At 37.1% G+C, this 20,783-nt stretch overlaps 1 protein-coding gene across 1 annotated transcript in view; it reads right to left on the bottom strand.

Annotated features, from left to right (window-relative positions):
* RNF217 (ring finger protein 217) overlaps positions 1–20,270 on the bottom strand; it is a 149,651-nt gene extending 129,381 nt beyond the window's left edge. Inside the window, exon 1 of the mRNA XM_044676906.1 lies at positions 19,431–20,270. Coding sequence (XP_044532841.1) covers positions 19,431–20,270 — 840 coding nt within the window. The remainder of the gene's footprint in view (positions 1–19,430) is intronic.
* Positions 20,271–20,783: the final 513 nt, after the last annotated feature.

Below are 20,783 nucleotides of genomic sequence, written 5' to 3'. Positions count from 1 at the left end.
ACTTCTCCTGTTTTACTATGTATATAGAAATGTTCCCTCCCCCAAACTCGCATTCACACACACACACACACACACACACACACACACACACACACACACACTCATTAAATTCAGAATAAAAAACACAATTATTTTTAAAAGCTTGGTTTTAGCACCAGGGTTGGAGAAAATGGTGGGTCATGGATGTGGGATGGGGATCTGAGACTGGAAACAACAAAGGCTGAGAGGAAAAGAATGGCTCCAGGAGACAGCTGGACATCTGTGGTAAAAGCACAAATCGGGCCAATGTGAAGTCAGGGCACATTCAGATAGTTTGGTCAAAGCAACACTATAGGGTAAAAATCAGGAAGGTAGGCACCAGAACACAAATTAAAAAGCAAAGCAGATGCTCAAAGGGCTGGGCAGGCAGCCAGAAATTGGCAGATCCATAGGAACCAAATGGGCAGAGCAAGGTAGTCAAGAAAACAGATTCAAATCACTAATAAAAACAGAGATCATGCAGCAAACTAAGCCAAATGCCTTTCCTAAGCTTCCTGCCCAGAGGCTAGATCAGCCTAGAATCTACAGATAAAGTAGTTATACTTAGCTTGATGGAATACCTAGGTCAAACATAAGGATAGATCCTGATAGTGGAAACCCCAACTGCTTTCTTATACAGTGGGAATCTCAATTTTATGACACAAAAAACCATAAATTCTAGTATATTTGGGAAGGAGGAAAGGGAGGGAATAAATATTGAATATGGCAGCACTTTGCATCACGTATTGTGCTAAACAATTATTTTTATAAATATTACTTCATTGGATCCTCATAACAACTCTATGAAGTAGATGCTGCTGTTAGTCTCATTTCACAGTTAAGGAAACTGAGGTAAACAGACATTTAAGTGGCTTTCCCAGGGTCAAACAGCTAATAAATGCAAATACTGGATTTTAATTCAGGCCAGCCACTCTACTATATCACCAGATGCTTAATGGGAGACAGTCTATTTGTTGACATTAAAACATCTCTTTCATATCTTTCTATGACACACAGAAATGCTGTCATTAAAGTATGATTTTTAACTTAATGTCTCCCCAGAATCTACAATTTCTTTATACATTGTAGCCATTTTATAAATGACTTGAATTGAACTGAACTAAATTTATATATTACTTTAAAAAGTAATATATATTATTTTTAAAAGTGTTTCATCACACACATCACCTCATGTATTTCTCATATCTACTGTAAAGTAAAAAATAGTATATTCTTATCCTCATTTTATAGATGAGTCTTTGAGAGATAGAAAGACTTGCTTAAGCATCAAGTTTGGTGACAGCCAAATCCATACCCAAACCTTGAACTTCAAACCAAATGCTCTGTCCTCTAGAACACAGCTTCCTCTTTCTATCTTTTTCAGTTAATATTTTCTTGGTGGGAAGCCAGGAAGCTCGCCCACTTCACATCCCTTATTTCCTACTTCAACAGTCCCAAACTCTTCTGGTAGGCTTTCAAAGACAACCTACTACAATCTAACCCAAACAGTGCCTAACAGAGTGCTACGCACAAAGAAAATCTTCAATATACTCCAGCTGACTAAACAAGAAACTCCTGAAAAAATTCTTTGGTCCTTTCTCTAAGCTCAATGCTTTTAAAGCATTCAGTAGAATGTAGGTTTTGAGTTGTCCTTCCAGAAGTGCTTGAACGAGAGAAGCCAGGCAGGGGAAGGACTAAGAGGGATTCTTTGGTTACACTATTCCCATGGTTAGGTTTTTACTGTAGTCACTATGAATATATGCTTGTTATCTGTATATAAGTAATTGTGATTTTACTGAAGTCCTGCTGCCTTTGTTCTACATGGAAAGAATGTATTTTTATGAGATAAAACTGAATTCAGACTTTTATAGAGGAAGGCAGAACATGGAGGAAGGGGAAGCACAATGTTCAAACTTTCCTTAGGGCATGGAAATATAATGGAAAAGATAAAATTACATTGAACAACTTGTTATCTCTTAATCAATCCCTTTTGTGGCCAAAGTCAGGCGTTCTGATATGTTACTGGCTCATGTCACATACTCCTCTAAGGACAAGGATCATTTCATTTATCATTTTACTTCACTCAGTACCTAGCAACGATGTGTTACTCAGAGTATGCCCATAATAAATGATGTATATATCCACATGGGTAGGTTTGTGTGATTGCTGGCTTATAATCTGTGGTCACAGCTCTTAGGGACATTCATTAATTTAGGTTTTGAGTGATCCTTACATATCATCTAGCCCAAACTTCCCATTTTATGATTAACAAAATTAAAGGCTACAGGTGAAGCAACTCGCTGAAGATTACCCAAGCACGAAGTAGCAAAGCCAGAATTTGAACTCAGATCCTTTGAATCCAAGTATTTAATACTCTTTCCACTTCAGCATGAAGCTTCCCTAGACTTTGGGGAGGGGATGGATCATGAAGGAATAGAACATGTTTTGGATCTATGATTTTATTGCTATGGAGAACTTCTGGTGTGGTAACTCTCTCCTTTCTAACTTAAGAGTAGTAGAGGTTACCCAGAGGCACTTTAAGGGACTTGTCCATTGTCACATGCCAGTACAAGTCAGAGAAAGGACTTGAATCCAGGTTTTCCTTTTATAAATCCTGTTCTTTCTCTTCACTATTCACCTCCCCCACCAGCCACTCCTACAGACTAAAACTGTGACCTTGGTTTTGTTAATGCCATGCTCTAAATAATTTAATGCGTCAGTGTCTTTTGATTTTAAAAAAAAACCCTCCCCAATGTATTTTGAAGAGTCCAAAACTTGTTTTCTTTTCTTTTTTTTTTTTTTTAAGAAAAGAAGACAATGCCTTGTATCACTTTCAAAATGCTACTTGGCCTGAGAAACAAAAACAAGAAAAGTGAAGCCCTAGAAAAAGAAGCATTCCTTTCATTACATTCCTGGAAAGCTTTTCTAAGCTCTTATGCCTTTAGCCTGAGACAATTTACTTATTTCTCATAGGATGCCAAATTTGAAACCTACCTAAGTAAGGTTGCATGTGGCAGTCCTGTAAGACTCTGCAATATCATTGGGCTGATTTAGTATACACATCAAGGGTTTATGAATATGATTATATATTTTTTATTTTTTGTTATTTTTTAAAACCCATACCTTCTCTCTGAGAGTTGATACAAGATATGGGTCTTAAAGTTCCAAGGCAAAAGAGTGGTAAAGGGTAGGCAACTGAAGTTAGACCATATTTGAATAATAAAAGACCTCCTCTCTCTAGGCCTGGCTTTCTTCCACTGGTTTCCCAAACATGATTATATTTAGATAAGAAGAGATAAAAACACAAAAAAATACCCTCCATGTCTAATACAAAACACTTTTAGAGTTTACAGGGGAACAATATTTTATTTTAACATAAAGCAAGAATTTATGAAAATAACAGAGAACATTTCTCACTTTGATTTTCAAGAAAAACAACTACTTTGAAAGGAGTTTCTCAAAGAAATGTGTTAACCATGAAGGAAGTGGTTGAAGTTTGGCTTCCAAAAAGTTAAAAGTTGAAAAGAAAGGTGAGTTCTCAGGAAAGAAAGAATAAGTGGGGTTTTCCAAGGAGAGAATAAACATATACTCTATATACAGTATAGTTCTATAGAAGAATTACCTACTTTCATCCTAGAGAAAATTTTTCTAGTAACAGTGGCTAGTAAGTTTTGGCCACAATACAGACTAGATTTCACTTAACTGCATTCAGTTTGATAAACACCACGTGTATTGGGAAGAGAATAAAAACAAAAAGTCCCTACCCTCAAGAAGCTTACATTATACCAGATTCCTGAAACAATCTGATAAATGGTTTTTCTATCAAGATTCCCTGCAATCCATTTTCCACTCTCAAAGCATTTTTCCTAGAGTATAGACCTGATCATGCCACTCCTGCTCAATTAATTAACTCAATTAGCTCCCTATTACCTCTAGGATCAAATGCAAACTTTTCTGCTGACTGATTAAAACCTTCACAGTCTTATTCTACTTACCCTTCCAGGCTTACTATGCATTATTCCCCTTCATGAACTCTGATGCAGCAATACTGGCTTATTTAGTGAATATCATGCATGGTACTCTCCTTCCTGGTATTGTATGTTTTCTATCCCTAGAATATACTGTCTTCTCATTTCTACCTCTTAAAATCCCCATCAAAACATAGTTTACATTCTACTTTCAACATAAGGGATAGGGAGTTACCAGGGGAAGCATTTTTATTTCAGCAGGCACTGTGCTAAGTGCTTTACAAATATTATCTCATTTGATCCTCACAATAACTTTGTGAGGTAGTTTTTAATATTGCTACCACTTTATATTTGAAAAACTGAGGCAAACAGGTTAAGACTTGCCCAGGGTCACAAAGCTAATAAGTGTCTGAGGCTGGATTTGACTTCAGGTCTTCCCAACTCCAGGTATAACATTCTATTCACTGTACCACCTAGCTGTCTTATGCTAGTCCTTATCCTGATTACTCCAGCTACTAGTGTATACTGAATCTAAATTACATTGTATTTAGCCCGTGTGTATATATGTGTCCAGTTTTGTATGTATATTCCTCCATATGCTTCTATATGTACATATCCCCCCTAACAGAGTGCAAATTCCTTGAGGGCCGAGACTTGAAATTTTTGTCACTACATCCCCAGGACACAAGACAATGTTTAGCATATGTTATGTACTCAATAATTGCTGAGTGATTATATGAGAGTTACTGGAGTAGATTTCAACACCTGGATTTATTTATTGGAGAGGGGAAGCAAAATATATAAACTAGAAAAATTAGGTCTAGGGATGAAAATGGCAAAAATCAAAACGCTGGAAAAGAGGACAGGCAACTATAATTCACCTTATCTTCCTATTTTAGATTATTAAGTAACTAAAGGGCAGGGGCTGTGTTTATTTAGCTTGTTTTGTACTCTGAGCAAGTGAGTGCATTGTAAATACTTTCTGGTGAGGGCAGTATTTGAAGAAATAGGGAAAAAAGCAACAGCACAAAAGGGAAGTAATTTGCTACACAACATATAATTAACCCCTGGACCTTATGGTGACAAGATATTATTGAAGTAAATAGATTAGAAAGCTTTAGAAAGGGATTAGCCATTTATATGAATAAGCTCAGCATCTAGAGTTACAGGAGCCAGGAAAAAGGTCATATATCCTTTTGCTTCATACATACTGATCTTCAACCAGAACTAGGAAAAGATTTCTCACTCCATCATATTACATTGTTATATAACCAAATGGCTAATTATTTAAAGAGCAACTCTGTTTCCCTAAACCAAATCATCCTACCATTCCATATTATCTAGTAGGTTCATTTCTTATTTGAAAGATCCTATATACCTTCACCTTGATAGTTTACTTTTCAGTAATGATTAATAATATATAGACAGCTATTTAATAAAAATCTATTAAGTTTCTACTATGTATATAGGCTACTATGTAGGAGATAAAGATATGTAATAGAATATAATTTCAAGAAACCTACAATTTAAAAGAATGCTTTAAAGCATAGATATACACTATCATCTCAGGAGTAAAACTAGGATGCCCATTATCACCAATATCATTTAATATTGTGTTACAAACGTGAGCAATAGCAATAAGAGAAAAAAAGAAATTGAAGATATGAGAATGAGCAAAGAGGTAATAAAATTACCTCTTCATAGATGATATGATGACATGTAATATATAAAATTGTGGAGATTGAACTAAAAATTAACTGAAAATATCACTAATTTAAGCAAAGTAGTAGGACATAAAATAAACCCATATAAATCATCAATATATCATTAATAATGATCTGCAAGAAGAAATAGTAAGAGATAACCCATTTAAATTAACCAGAGAGTAAAATCCCTAGGAATACATATGCCAAAACAAATACAGAAACTATATGAACATAAATTATAAAACACTTTTTATACAAATAAAGTCAGATTTAAATAATGGGAGAAATATTAATTGTTCAGAGGTGGGCAAAGCCAATAAATTTAAAATGAAAACCCAACTTACACCATGCTACTTATTCAGTAACATCCCAAATGAATTACCAAATAATATTTTATTGAACTAGAAAAAATAATAAAATTCATTTGGAAAAACAAAATGTCAAGAATATCAAAGGCAATTTAACAAAGTTAGTAGTACAGATTTCAAACCATACTATAAAGCAGCAACTATCAAAACTATCTGGTATTAGCTGAGAAATTGGAAATAGATGAGTAGAAAAGAATAGACCTACAACAAATAATGAAAAAGATTATAGTAACTTTCTGTTTCACAAAGGTAAAGATGCAAATCTTTGGAATAAGAATTCATTATTTGGTAAAAATTGTTGGGAAAAATGTAAAGTAGTTTGGCAGAAACTAGATATACACCAGTATCTTGCAATGTTTATTGAGATAAGATCAAAATGGATACCCTGATTTAGGTTTAAAGAGAGATTCTATAAACAAATGAGAAACAGAGGGAACATACTACCTATTGGAATTATGGATAGAAGAAAAATTTATGAATAAACAAAGATTTGTGAATTTGTAAATAAACAAAGCATTGTGAAAGGTAAAACAGATAATTTTGAATACATTAAATTAAAAAGTTTAGGTACAAATACAATTAATGTAGCCAAGATAAGAATGAAAGTAAAATATTGGAAAAATACATAAACAGTTACTTGGATAGAAGTCTCATATCTAAACTATAGAGAACTCCATCAAATATATTATAATATGAACCATTCCCCAACTGATAAATGGTCAAAAGATATGAATAAAGTCTTTTTGGATGAAGAAATCAAAGCACTCTCTCCTTCTCTCTCTCTTCATATGTGTGTGTGTGTGTGTCACACACACACACACACACACACACACACACACACACACACACACACACACACATATATATATATGAAAAAATTCTCTCAATTATTGATTAGAGAAATACAAATCAAAACAGCTCTGAGAAATCATCTCCCACATATCAGTTTAGCTAGAATGATGGGCAAAATGACAAATGTTGGAGGGGGAAAACAGAGACACTAATACACTGCTGGTGGAACTGTGAACTGACCTAACTATTTTGGAGAGCAATCTGGAATTATACGGAAAGAGTTTTAAAACTTTGTATACCTTTTGAGTCAGTAATACCACCATTATTTTTATTTCATAAAATGATCCAGGAAAATGGAAAAGAAACTATATGTTCTAAAATATTTATAATAATTCTTTTTGTGGTAGCAAAGAAGCAGAAACTGATGGGATGTTTATCAATTGGGGACTGGCTGAACAAGTTGTGGCATATGATTGCAATGGAATACTATTGTGCTGTAAGAAATGACAAACAATATGATTACCAAAAATCCTGGACTTCTATGAAGTGATAAAAAGTGAAGTGAGCAGAGCCAGGAGAATGTTGTACACTGTAACAACAATAATGTATGATGATCAACTGTGAATTACTTAACCGTTATTAACAAAGCAAAGATCCAGGACAACTCTAAAGGACTCATGATTAAAAAGGATACTCACTGCCAGAAAAGGAAGAGTCTAAATGCAGTTTGAAACATATCATTCTTCAATTTATTTCCTTCATGGATTTTCCTCTAGTGTCAGTAAGGAAGACTCAAAAATATTTTGAAGGATATGTACTTGTAGTGATTGAAAGATTGATGGTAGCATCAACAGAAATAAGAAAGAAGAAATTAGGTCCAGGAGGAAAAAATAAAACACCACAAGTCTAACATCAATTTTGTTAAACAATTCCTATTATCTCTAAAATGACATCTATTTTATGACTATGTAGAAGTAATGAAAAAGTGAGGCAGTAGACACTACAAAGTTGAACATAATAAAAAGCAAATGGAAAAAACACAAGCAAACTTTAAAGCTGAGTTATAGGAGCATCACCAGGAAGGTAAAGAACTGAAATAACTTGGAGATTTTTAGTCACAGTGAAAGTATTCTTCCTAAGTCTTATAAAGATTTTAGAGTAAAGAAAGATGAAACTACTGAAACAATACACTACTCCTTACAAATGTGTACCAGACTGTAGCCAATTTACAAAAGAAAATGTTTCCTTTCCTGGCAGCAGTTTTTATGTAAATCTTGTTTAAAGGTGGATGAATCATTATTAAATGATTCAAAAACTGACTAAATGTACTTGCCAAAGTGAATAATGGTACAGAAGCATGAAGTACTAATTAGGATTATTTTAGTTAAAAGACTAAAAAAAATCATCTACATGCTGTAAAGTGTAGAGAAGTGTACACTTGGAATCAGAGTACTGGAACTTCTAATCCCCAGTGAATGTTATTTATTATTCGTGGGACCCTGGGCAAATCACTTAATCTCTCTGAGCCTTAGTTTCACCTTTTATGAAGTGGGAATAATACTACTTTCAAGACCTATAACAACAGAGTTTTAAGGAGAAAAGTACTTTGTAGACTTCAAGATGCTATACCAATGAGAGTTCTTACTATTTTAAAATACATAGAAAACCCATGTTAAATAATAGAGTAAAAAAGTCCACTACTTTCTATTACCACGCAGATACTTAGGTAAAATAGAGAAAGTACAGTCTTAGAATTGCCTAGAGCACTGAAAGATTAAATGACTTGCCCAAAGCCATACAAGTAAGTACATATCACAGGTAGGATAAAACCCAGGTCTTTCTGGTTTTAAGACCTCTTTCTATCGATTATATTACATTTTGCTTCTTGGTCAATAACAAATTAATCTCTACATCATTAATGACCAGTTTGGAAGCCCCTAGGCACACCTCCAAAGGATGAAGAACACACAGTGCCCAGATAATGACAAGCATTCAGATGAACAACTCATTGCGATAGTTCAAATTACATCAACCTTAACAAGATACTGCAGATCAGCTGGGCCCCAAACTGAACAGAAGGAGACCAGGCTGGATGATTTGGGTAACTATAGCACCTTCATTAATATCAAACTGTTTCCTACTCAAAGTGACAGAAGATGTGGAACCATCAAAAGAGGACTGAATATAGTCAGAAGATCTGATGTGAATCCTAGTTCAGTCAATTATAGCCAGGCATAAGTGTTGGGGACACAAATATCCCTACCCACAAAATAAATACTTATTACGCACCTACTATGTGTCAGGCACTGCTTTAAGTGCTGAAAAGATAGTCCTTATCAAGGGTCCAAATCTAATATGAGAAGACAACACATAAAAGGAACTAAAGGGAGTGGGGGTAATATACCTAACATAAACCATGGTGGATTAGTCAGAGAAATCCAAAAGTAGTCTAGCCAACTGTGAATGATTTAACTATTATCAGCAATGCAAGGATCCAGAACAACTACAAGGGACTCATGATGAAAAAAGTTATCCACCATCATAGAAGGAACTGATGGAATCTGAATGCAGAATGAAGCAAAAAGCCATTTTTCACTTCATTTCCTTCATGAGTTTTTTTCCTACTATAAGCAATATGTGTCTTCTTCTACATGACAAACATGTAAAATACATATTGAATGATATCACATGTACAACCTATACCTCATTCTCTATTGTCTCAAGAAGAGGGGATAGAGAGAACAATTGCAAAATGTCAGAAAATTATTATAAATTTTATCTAAGTATAATACGGAAAAAGTAAACAATTAAAAAACTAACAAAACAAACAAATGAAAAACAAAAGTAGTACAGTCAGGTGAGAAATGAGATATTTTGAGCCAAGCTCCATCCTTCAATGTAGGTTTTGGAGTTCATGGTTCCATCCTTCAATCAGAGAGATGGAGAGTGAATAATAAGATTTTTCCCCCCCTAGGATTTTCTATCTTTAATGTTCCCCCCACCAGATTATATGTAAATGTAATTTTTAATAATAATTTTCTGACATACTAAAATCCATGTTCTCTCTATCTCCCACTGTACTCCACCTCCCCAAAACTGCACATAGTATGATATAGGCTGTACATGTGTTATCATGCAATACATATTTGTTATGAAAGAAGACCCATCACTTACACTAGAGGAAAATCCAGAGAAAATAAAGTGAAGAATATTATGGTTCAATCTGCATTCAAAGTGTCAGTTTCTTCTGGATCCTTGCATTGCTGATAATAATGAAATCATTCACAGTTGATTATCAGACATTACTGTTATTACTGTATGCAACCTTCTGGTTCTTCTCACTTCCCTTTACATCACTTCATATGTCTTTCCAGATTTTTTGTAATTGTCTTGTTCATCATTTCTTATGGCATAATCATATTCCATGACAATCATATGCTACATCTTGTTCAACCATTCCCCAATTGAAGGAAATCTCTTCAGTTTCTAGTTCTTTGCCACCATGAAAAGAGCAGCTATAAATATTTTTGTACTTATAGGCTATTTCTCTTTTTCCCCTATCTTTCATCTCTTTGGAATACAGACCTGATACTGTTATTGCTGGGTCAAAGGATATGCACAATTTTATGGGCCTTTAGGAATGGTTCCAGATTGCTCTCCAGAAAGGTTGTAACAGTTCACAGCTTTACCAACAGTGTATTAGTGTTGCAATTTTTCCACACCTTCTCCAACATTTATAATTCCCTTTTTTTTCATACTACTCAGTGTGATAGGTATGAAGTGGTACCTCAGAGTCATTTTAATCTGCATTTCTCTAATCAATAGTGATTTGGAGATGTTTTTCATATGTCTAAAGATAGTTTTAATTTCTTCATCTGAGAATTGCCTGTTCATATCCTTTGACCATTTGTTATCTGGGGAAAGAATGATGAGATCTTGCAGGTTGATGAGTTTCTCCCAATAATGAAGTTCCTGAAGCGAGATGGAAAAGCCAAATAAATCTCAAAATAGTGCAGGCAAATGAGAAATGAGAAAGATATATATTCTACCTATATGATCATGGGGAAGTCACTTAACTTCTCTGGGTTGCAATTTCCTACTCTGTAATATGAGAGAGGTTTTAATAAGATAATCTATAAGGTCCTTTCCAACTCTAAATCTTTTGAGTCCATCTGCTTAATAGCAGTATTGCCAGTGATGTCTTCTGGCTATAAATTATGGAAAACCAATATCTCAGGAGAATAAACATTTTAGTGGATACAACAGGGAATAGAGGTACACAGGTATATTAACATCATTTGTTAATAAAATTGGAGAGAGGCCTATAATATGTTAGTTAGATCCTCAATAGTAGGACATGGGAAAAAACTCTCACAGGCTGAGAAGGTATGAAAAGGTTGAGATGTCCCCCAAATAGAGGGAAATCTACAGCCATGACAATGTAGATTCATTGAAAATGCTCCTCTGACTGAATAAAACACTATCTCTCAAACTTCTAAGAAAGATGAGTAAATCTTTTCTGGGTTTATGTGGAGAACAATGAGTGTCCATTTTCTCTCAAAAAAAAAAAGTCAAAGAAACATTTTCTCTCCTTCTTTGATCAATTTCATCCTATGGAATTGAAACAGGAATATTAAGCTGGTCATTGGTCCAAACAGAAAGAAAGGTACTGAGAAAGGTAATATTTTATTTCTTACACCAACTAGAAGGACAAAGCATGTCAAATGACAGAAAATTAAAATTTTACTTTGAAATAAAACCTTTCATCCTACTGCCTATTTTTTGGCCTTTGGGAATAAAAAAATGCACTGTGTCAATTGATACTTTAGTCCTTAAAGTTATTCTTAAATTCTAATCCAAGTGTTAACTCAGAAAATAAGAAATGGAAAGGAAAGTTAAAAGATACAGCTCAAATACTCAAAGGAAAGGGTCTCTCATCCCATGTTTTACTAATACCATTACCATTGTTTTGGGGGGTCAATTTCCTGAAAATCAAGAGTTATTTTTAAAGCACACAGTTCTTAATGGTTCCTGAATTTTCATTTTTAAAAGATAAAACTTGATTCAAGAAGAGTTATTTGGTTGTACAGGAAGAAAACAAACAACTTGAGTACTCATGATGAAAATAAAAAGCAAGAATAATTAATTTTTTTCAATATCTATCAATAGTTACCTCATTTTTCTGAATGATCCAAAACAAACTTGCCCCCTTCAAATCTTTCAGAGAATTAGAACATAAACAAGTTCTTTAAAACAAAATGCTACAGATAAATTAATATAGAACAAATGGAAATTGTCACATTTTAAAATAGTACCTATCTCAATGACTGCTTCAGCCTACAGAAAACTCTCTTTTTAACTAATTCATTTGGCAACTGTTTACTGTTGTTTCATTTCCCCAACTATTGATTATATTTCTATTTGTACATGTTCTACATTGTTCCAGCTAGATGGTCCCAGGCCTAAGGGAGCTTATGTCTTACAATTCTACAGGTCTTAACAGTGTCTATCACAGCACTTTGTATGTAACAAAAAATAGTAAAGTTACTCAATAAATACTGACAGACATATTGTGGGTTGTCTCAGAGTATGAACATGACAGAGGACAAATAATATATTTCATAACTTTGAAAGGTTGCATAAGAAATATTTTCTATGTGTCTTTCGTATAAGGAATTTAATTTCAATTCATTTATTGCTTAACATAGACTCTATACAAGGCATAAAGGAAGGCAGCTAGATGGCTCAGTGGATAGAGTGCCAGTTCTGGAGATAAGAGGATGCATCTTCCTAAATTCAAATCTGGCCTCAGACACTTACCAGTTGTGTGACCATGGGCAAGTCATGCAATCCTATTTGTCTCAGTTCCTCATGGGTAAAATAAGCTAGAGGGAAAAATGGCAAACTACTCCAATATCTTTGCCAAAAAAACCTGAAATGTGGTCACAAACAGTATGTCATGACTGAAAAATGACTAAAAAATAACAGCCTTTATGCAATCTATTTAGAAAATTTTGATAAAACAAACTGTTAGCATACAGTATGACAAATTTTAACTCAATATATTCCTAGTTGTCTCTAGGGAGAATGAGTGTGATTCAGCAGAATGAGCACTGAATTCGGGGTAAAAAAAAAAACCTGCTTAATTTTCAACCCATACTAGAGATGAATAACTGTGGGCAAGTCACTGGACCTTCTTCTTCATATATAAAATGGACTAAACATTGGACTAGATGATCTCAGCTTCCTTCCACAACTAACTTTTGATAGATTTCAAGATCCATATGGTTCTGATCTTGCAAAAACAAAATATATAAATGTTTTCCTGCTCAATTTTTAAAAATCATTCCAAAGATGACAAAAGCAACTAAAAAAATGCAGAAACAAGTGGGAGAAACTAGCCATGTTGTTAAAAGTAGCAATAATGTAGTCAAAATAGCAATAAAAACATGCAGACTGTCAGCATAAATATTGATCATTATTTTTGAAGCCAAGTGGAAGGAGGCAAAAAATGTAAGCAGTAAAGACCTTTCATATGCAAGTACTCTAACAGCTGCTATAGAATAAATGTGTGTATGTTTTTTTTTTAAACCCTTGTACTTCGGTGTATTGTCTCATAGGTGGAAGATTGGTAAGGGTGGGCAATGGGGGTCAAGTGACTTGCCCAGGGTCACACAGCTGGGAAGTGGCTGAGGCGGGGTTTGAACCTAGGACCTCCTGTCTCTAGGCCTGACTCTCACTCCACTGAGCTACCCAGCTGCCCCTTGTGTGTATGTTTTATAATTTTGCCTCCAACAAAAAAAAATGATCCAAACATATCTAATATAAGGATTGTTACCTAAAACACAAACACTCCAAGAAACAATTTGCTTCAAAAGGAGAAAGAGATCCTCTAGCTGAGATCCTGGGGAAGGGTGAAGGCTTGTTGAGATTATGGGTCACTGACAGTGGATTCCAAGTCTAATTACATATTCATGTAACTCCCTAAGTAGGAAATCTATGAAGTAGATACCCCTTAAAAGTTCTTTCAAACTATAAAATTATTATTTCTACTTAGAGTAAAAGAATAAAATAACAAGGAGTAAAGCATACCCATAAGCCAGTTCTCTTACCCCATCCCTAAGTCTAGTTAAGAAAAAGCAGTTGGTCAAATAAGAACAAATTAAAGTAAGAGTAAACTGTAAGGTTTTTCTTCTCTTAATTTGGGGTCTATGAACTTTTTTTAAAAATTGGTTTCCTTTGAAATTATGCATTTTATTTTACACATTTTCAAACATTATTCTCAGGGATCCATATGAAATAGGAATTTATACAATGCTTTTAGGTTTGCAAAGTGTCTTAGAAACATCATGTCATTTAAGTTCAAACAACTTTGGGATGTCACAACAACCCCAGGTGCTATTGTTGTTCCCATTTTAGAGATAAGTAAATTGTGGCAGATAGAGGTTACATGATCACAGACCTGGATCTGAGGCTAGATAGGTCTCTCTTGACTCCAAGTCAATCACTATGTCCAATGTGTTGTCATATAAAGGTACAGCACCCTGTCTGGATCAGTTTACAATTCCAGATAGCTGATGGGACATGAAAAGCATGAGCAGGCTCTCCACATAATGCTTGCTTATCTTGGGCAAAGTTTCAGCAGAGAATAAGAACAGATCTTACAGAAATCAAAATCACTATCTACCTCCTAAAAAGCTAAGTCTATTACATTCACAAAGAGGAAAAAAGAAAGAAACAAAGGAGGACTGGGAATGGGGGGGAGGATTAGAAAGAAAATGAGGTCAGTAGGTAATAGTAAGAAAGAACACAAATGTGAATATGAAAGAGAAAGGAGGGCAAAAAGTATAACTCAAAAATTAGTACAAAACATCTTAAAAACTCAATTATGATCTTGCAATCACATTAATTTTTCTTTTACAAAGGGTCAAGGATTGGTTTTATTTTTCACTATTTCAAGGATGTCAAAAAGCTGCACCTCATGAGAGGTATATGAATTAACTTGAGTATGTTATGTATGAATAAGATGGCTTTTAAAGTCTGTATTGACATAATAGTATTTATAAATATTCTTGCTGCCATGAAGCTTAAAAGAAAATATATCTTAAATTACATTTTTATTCAAGTGGCATTGGATGATCTAGGGATTAGTAATAGGATACCCAATCTTTCATCTCTAGGTTATTGATTTTAGTGTCCCCTTAGTAGTCAGTTTTAGACATCTCTATTCAGCAGCTATTTTTGTTCACAACATGTTTAAGAAATGTGCTGTGTATCGCTTGCACTTACTACACAGGTGTATGTTATAATTCACAGCCATCTGCCAATCCAGGGAACTCCTCAATTGAAAGGTAAAAGACTAACAGCTGCTAAAGGCCAACTTTTAAAAGCTTTTTCAGCGTTTCTAATTCTCTTTCTTCTTTACCTAAATAGTTAATAGTTCAAACTCTTAAAGTTAATATTTATAATTCAAACTCTAAACTATGTCACATAATTTCCCTATACCCTTATCCAAACAAAGTGATTTGGTACATCTTTGAAGCAATATTCCTTCATATGAACTTTTATCAATTACCATAACTAAAAAGTCTCTCATTCTTTCAATGTGGACATTCCTTCCCCACAAAAGAAAGTTGTCTTTATGAGTTCCTGTAACAAAAACATAAAATTGATCCCTCTATATCCAAACTTCTGGTCATGACCATCTCTGACCTTAATTAGCCTCATTATAAACTTATAGACATAGTCAGTCTCATACTATGGATTAGACATGTCAGATTGTTAGCTTCATCATAAATTTGAAGAACCCATGGTCACCACCAAACTACAATGAGATACTAGCAATGCAAAAAAACTGTGAGAAAAGTTTTGAAATCTGAACAAGCTAATTAGCTATAATGAATATGTAAATAAGGAAAAGATTTTTCACCCTAAGTTTGCAATGGCAAATCTATGTCATGTGTGCCAAATATGGCATGCAGAGACCTCTGTGTGGGCACATGCCCTGCCACCAACTGACTTCCCAATCTCCCCTTCCCCCCTTCCCTGGGGTTTCTCCTTTGCTTTCAAGATCCAAAACTCCTTGGAGGAAGCCTACTCCAAGTCCCAGGAGGGCCCCCCTGCTGTGCAAGACCCCCCCCCACTTCTGTGGGGCCATTAAAACCTGCCTGCAGCAACCCCCACCCTCATCAGAGAGTTTTATCAAGTGCACACGTGCTGGCTTGCTGAAGGGAAGGAAACTCCAATACTGGGGGGACCATGAGGCCCCCTGGCAGCGCCACCCTCACCCAGAAGACTTCAGGCCAGGTGGACTGCAGCCAGACCAGAATCATTGGTAAAGCAATTCTTACAAGCCCAGCCCTGACCTGAACCCAGATCAGGATTAGCTCCCCCACAGGATGATTTTGTTTTAAAAAAAAGGTAAGCTCATCTTATTCTAGAATCCTGTTTAAGCTGCCTCTCCTCCCCTCAACTGAATGGTGGCAAGTCTTGCTGGTCCAAGAATCTCTCCCACCTGGCTTTTCTTGAAGAGAGATGCCTAAGGTGGTCAACAATATCCTGAAAAGTAGACCCTCCTCCATACAGGATCCATGAGGGAGGTGGTGCCTCCAGGCAGTCTGGGATGGAGCACAGCATTTGGTTTCTAGAAGGTTCTAAAAGGCTCATCATCACTGCCCTCAGTAATCCTTACTTAAATCTAATAAAAACTGTCCAAATAAAAGAATTCTACACTTAAAAGTGAAATCACAAAAAAGATCTTGGAGAATATAAGCCCCTCTTTACTAATGCCATTTCCAACCAACCATATGCATAGATGAAGGCATCATCATTAATAATTTTTATAAAGTACATTTGAAACAATTTTAATATAACAGTCCTTCTGTGGCTGAGTCAGATTCCTTGGTTCACAAACTAATATCTACTAAAATACAAACAACTGACTTACAGTCTCCTCAGTTCACCCTCTCAAAATGCAATTCAAGAATTGGCTGTTCCAATTATACTGCCAAGCAATTTCTCTCTAAAGTCTCTATCTGCATTCTCTCTCCAGGGATGGTTTTTCTGGCACAGTGCTACACAGAGTTACCTAGGTCACTAACAATTGTGTTTTGAAATATATATATATATATATATATGTATATGTATATGTATATGTGTATGTGTATATATATGTATGTACATATATATATATTACATTTTAAATCATGATGTCATGATATTGAAGCATAGCCTAAACTGCCATCGTTAAGAGTTAGAATGCTGAGAAAAGCCAGCCTCCAAACATTCCCCACAGAATGAGCCTTTGGAACTAATGGAAGTCAAGCCAATATCTCACAAAATACAAGCCCATTTCTTCTGGATTTGTAGGTCTCCTTTCAAAGACTTTGCTCTATCTCCCTCAGAACAGACAGCATTACTCTAACCAGGCTGTATGTACATATATGTATATATTTTTAAACTTATTTATTTGTTTTAAGTTTTCAAAAAATGTTTAACAGATACTGTGTAATCTTTTCCTTCTACTAAAAACTCTCTTAAATAATATATTGGGCATCTGGCCAAAAGAAATTCACAAAGGAAATGAGTAAAATTACTAGTGATGACTAATTTGAAATCTTTTATATTTTACAAGACCTACAAATTCAGGCTATAATCTTGCTTCATCTCAGAGGTTCAGATGCAATGTAAGGCCTCATAAGATGCAAAAGCTGATAAGTTTCATGAAAGTAGGTACTAGAATTAGCATCTCCTCCAGTTGCTACCACTGTGTACATTAGTTGTTTAATAAATGTTTGCTGAATTTAAACTTCTAAGTACTGAAAGAAATGGCCAGGGTGTACATAGTAAACACACACCATACTATAGTAAGAGATTGTTGGCTGAGTGTTGTCACTCAGCTGAGAGCTGCTTTGGTTATGATATTGCTCAGTGCTATGATACTAGATGGAAAAATGGGAAAACTGTTGTTTTCCAAAAACAATTGTTAATGCTTTCAATTGCTTGTTCTGCCTATCCCTATAAGCTGGGAAAACTGTCCCTAGGGCAAGAATGGGTAAATCAAATACCTTCTTTTGAACCAGTATTAAATTTCCATCAACACTGATATATAATCATAGAATTTCTGGTTGCCCAAAGAAAACTTATTTAATAGTAACATCAGAAAAGAACCTCCTGGTCTTCAGTTCCTCATCTGTAAAATGAGGGGGGTTAGATTAGATGGCCTTCGAGGTCCTTCCGACTCTTTATTTATGATTCTATGATCTTATTTTTTTATATCCCAAATGTAAAATAAATGCCAGTTTTGTAAAATGAAAATAACTGGGTGGGAAAGGAGATCTGGAAAATGTTGATTAGATTTAGTAATCTTAATTTATTAATAAAGAAATAAAGCAAGTACAGGTATACATATTAGTATGCTTTAATTCCTATTATTAAAAGAAACAAGTTAATTTTTTACCTTCAGTAAAAATTTCAGGCTACATTTTCAATTTGTAATTTTCCAGGAAATTCCATTTTTAATGAAATATATGATTCAAGACTGTATTAAATTATTTTTGCCTAAAGAGCACCCATGGTGCTATGATACTTAAAGGCATTACTACTAGTGAAACTGTACTGTAAGTGATCAACACTGATTATTCTACTCTACCAACAAAGAGCTTACATTCCAAACCTGTTAATAAAACCTCACAAAGATAAGTAGCAGACATTACTACTGCATAAGGCACCCAATTCTGAATATGGCATAAAGATAAATCAAAATCCTTTGTACTCATTTGGTTAACCTCAAGTGCTGGCCAAATTATTATTTGGCTAACATTCCATTCTGCCTACCTAAAATTTCCTCTGTGTTTTCAATTGGACACAGTATATGTGTAATGTTGCCATGTGACCATAAAAGGGTTTCCACATTTTATACAGAAGTAAATGCTTATGAATGGGTAAATTGTCTAGGCAAAGGAATTGCAAATTTAAGTTGTAAGTACATATATTAATTACTGTGAATGAAAGTTAGTTATTAGTTACATGAAACTTAACTTTCTAACATTAAACCTCAAAAGCAGAATACAGAACTTGGAAAGCTTCCTCAGGACTCCTTTGGTATGCTTCTTAGGGATTTTGCCTAGGGCTATTAGTGAAACACTGTGTCTACTTTTCTTTGAAAATTGGAAAATAAAAATTAAGCAGACCTTAGTACATAATTCTAAATGGGGGCAAAATATAACCAGCCCAGTAAGTTATAAATGGCATTAAATGAGATGTGTTCGGTTATGACTAGGTATCATTGACCTGAAACATTAGTGTCTTTGCCTTAAAAGAAACAGAGAACATTCATTTTATTCTCGCTTGTTAGATTGCCATCACAGTCTGAAGTGTAAGTTAAAGTCAAATAACAATCAAGCCGAAAGGCAAAGCCAAAACACATTAAAGAGTTAAGATATGAGAATTGAAAAGGAGTCATGGGCGGGGGAAGAGGAGACAGAGAAGGGGAGGGAGAGAGAGAGAGACTGAAACTCCAACATATTTTGGAGGACAGAAAAGAGGCAAGAATGGGGGGCTGGATTTTGAGGGGTTACCTGAGAGCTCAGGTAGCGCTTCAGACACTCCTCACATACCGCCTTCTTACAGCAGGTTAGGGGCTTGATAGCTTTATCTTCCAGGCACACCCGACAGCTCAACACGAGGAGGGAGCTATAAGGGTCCCCCAGTCCTCCCAGGCCTGGGTAGGGCGGCGCTCCAATTAGGCTGGCCACGGAAAAAGGCTCGGGAGCCAGGTACAGGTCGAGCTCGACGCTGCTGCCTCCGCCGCCGCCGTCAAAGGCCAAAGGGTCTGAGGTGGGCGTCAAGCCGGGACTAGGAGAGGAGGTCGCCGAGGTGGTAGAAGAAGTGGTGGAGGAAGGGACCGCGAGAGGCACCCGGCAGGCCAAAATGTTTGGGGGCGAAGGCTCCTCTTGGGTCGGGGCCTCGGGCAGGTCGTTTTCCACGCAGTACACGGTGCAATAGATATGCCTTTTGGCTGGCGGGTGGCGGCGCCGGCCAAGCATTTCCAAGACCAGTCCGTCGGGGGGACTGGCCCTCTCTCCTAGCTCTGGCTCCGACGACCTGTCCCATTCTCCCCTCGACTGCTCTTCCTCCTGCTTCTGCTGCAAAGTTCGGGGATCGAGTGGTCCCGTGGATCCCGCTGCTGTGGGCTGCCCGCGCGCTTTACTCCCCCTCTTTCCACGCTCGGGGGAAGCTCTGTCTCTGCTGCCGCCGCCGCCTGGGTCCGGGGAAGGGGCTCGGGGCCCGGCTGCCCCGCTGCTGTCCCCCAGCGGCTGCCGCGGCCCCGTCTGCTCCTTGCCTACGCCTTCGCCGCTGCCCCGGGGTCGTCCCTCTGCAGGACTGTCCGCATTTACTGTGCTCTGCTCCTCGCCCATAGCCGACGGCTGCGTGCGCCGCCGCTGCCCATCCAGCCGCCCGGCCCCGCACCCGGCCCGGGCGGGCAGCTGGGGGCCACTGCTTGGCTGGGGCTGCTCTGGCCCCGCTTCTGCTTCCGGGTCCCTCCGGGGCTGGGCAGCGCCGAGCTAGCCGCCTCCTCTGCCGAGAGTAAGGGCAGCGTCTGCGGCCAGGGCCCCCTGCTTGCAGTGCGTCTCCCGGGGCCGGAGTGGGAAGGCGAGAGAGCCCGGGCGGCCCTCAGCGGCCGGGCCCACGCCGCTGTGTCCGCCTCTCCCGGGCTGCCTCTGCCAGGTTACCCCTGCTCCGCCTCCGCCTCCGCCTCCGCCTCCGCCGCGGGTGGGACTCGAGCGGTAAGCCGCAAGCTCAGAGACTGCCCGCATCCAGCCCCCGCCGCAGCCTGTGGGCACTGCGCGCCCGGAGGTCGGGCGAGTCTCAGTCTAGAAGGAGGACCCGAGGGCGGGGGCGGAGGCAGGGGCTGGGGCAGGGGCCGGGGC

Source organism: Gracilinanus agilis, chromosome 4, assembly GCF_016433145.1.
Source record: "Gracilinanus agilis isolate LMUSP501 chromosome 4, AgileGrace, whole genome shotgun sequence".
NCBI lineage: Eukaryota > Metazoa > Chordata > Mammalia > Didelphimorphia > Didelphidae > Gracilinanus > Gracilinanus agilis.
The sequence above is the reverse complement of the archived record's forward strand: the minus strand, read 5'-3'. Positions and strand labels throughout refer to the sequence as shown.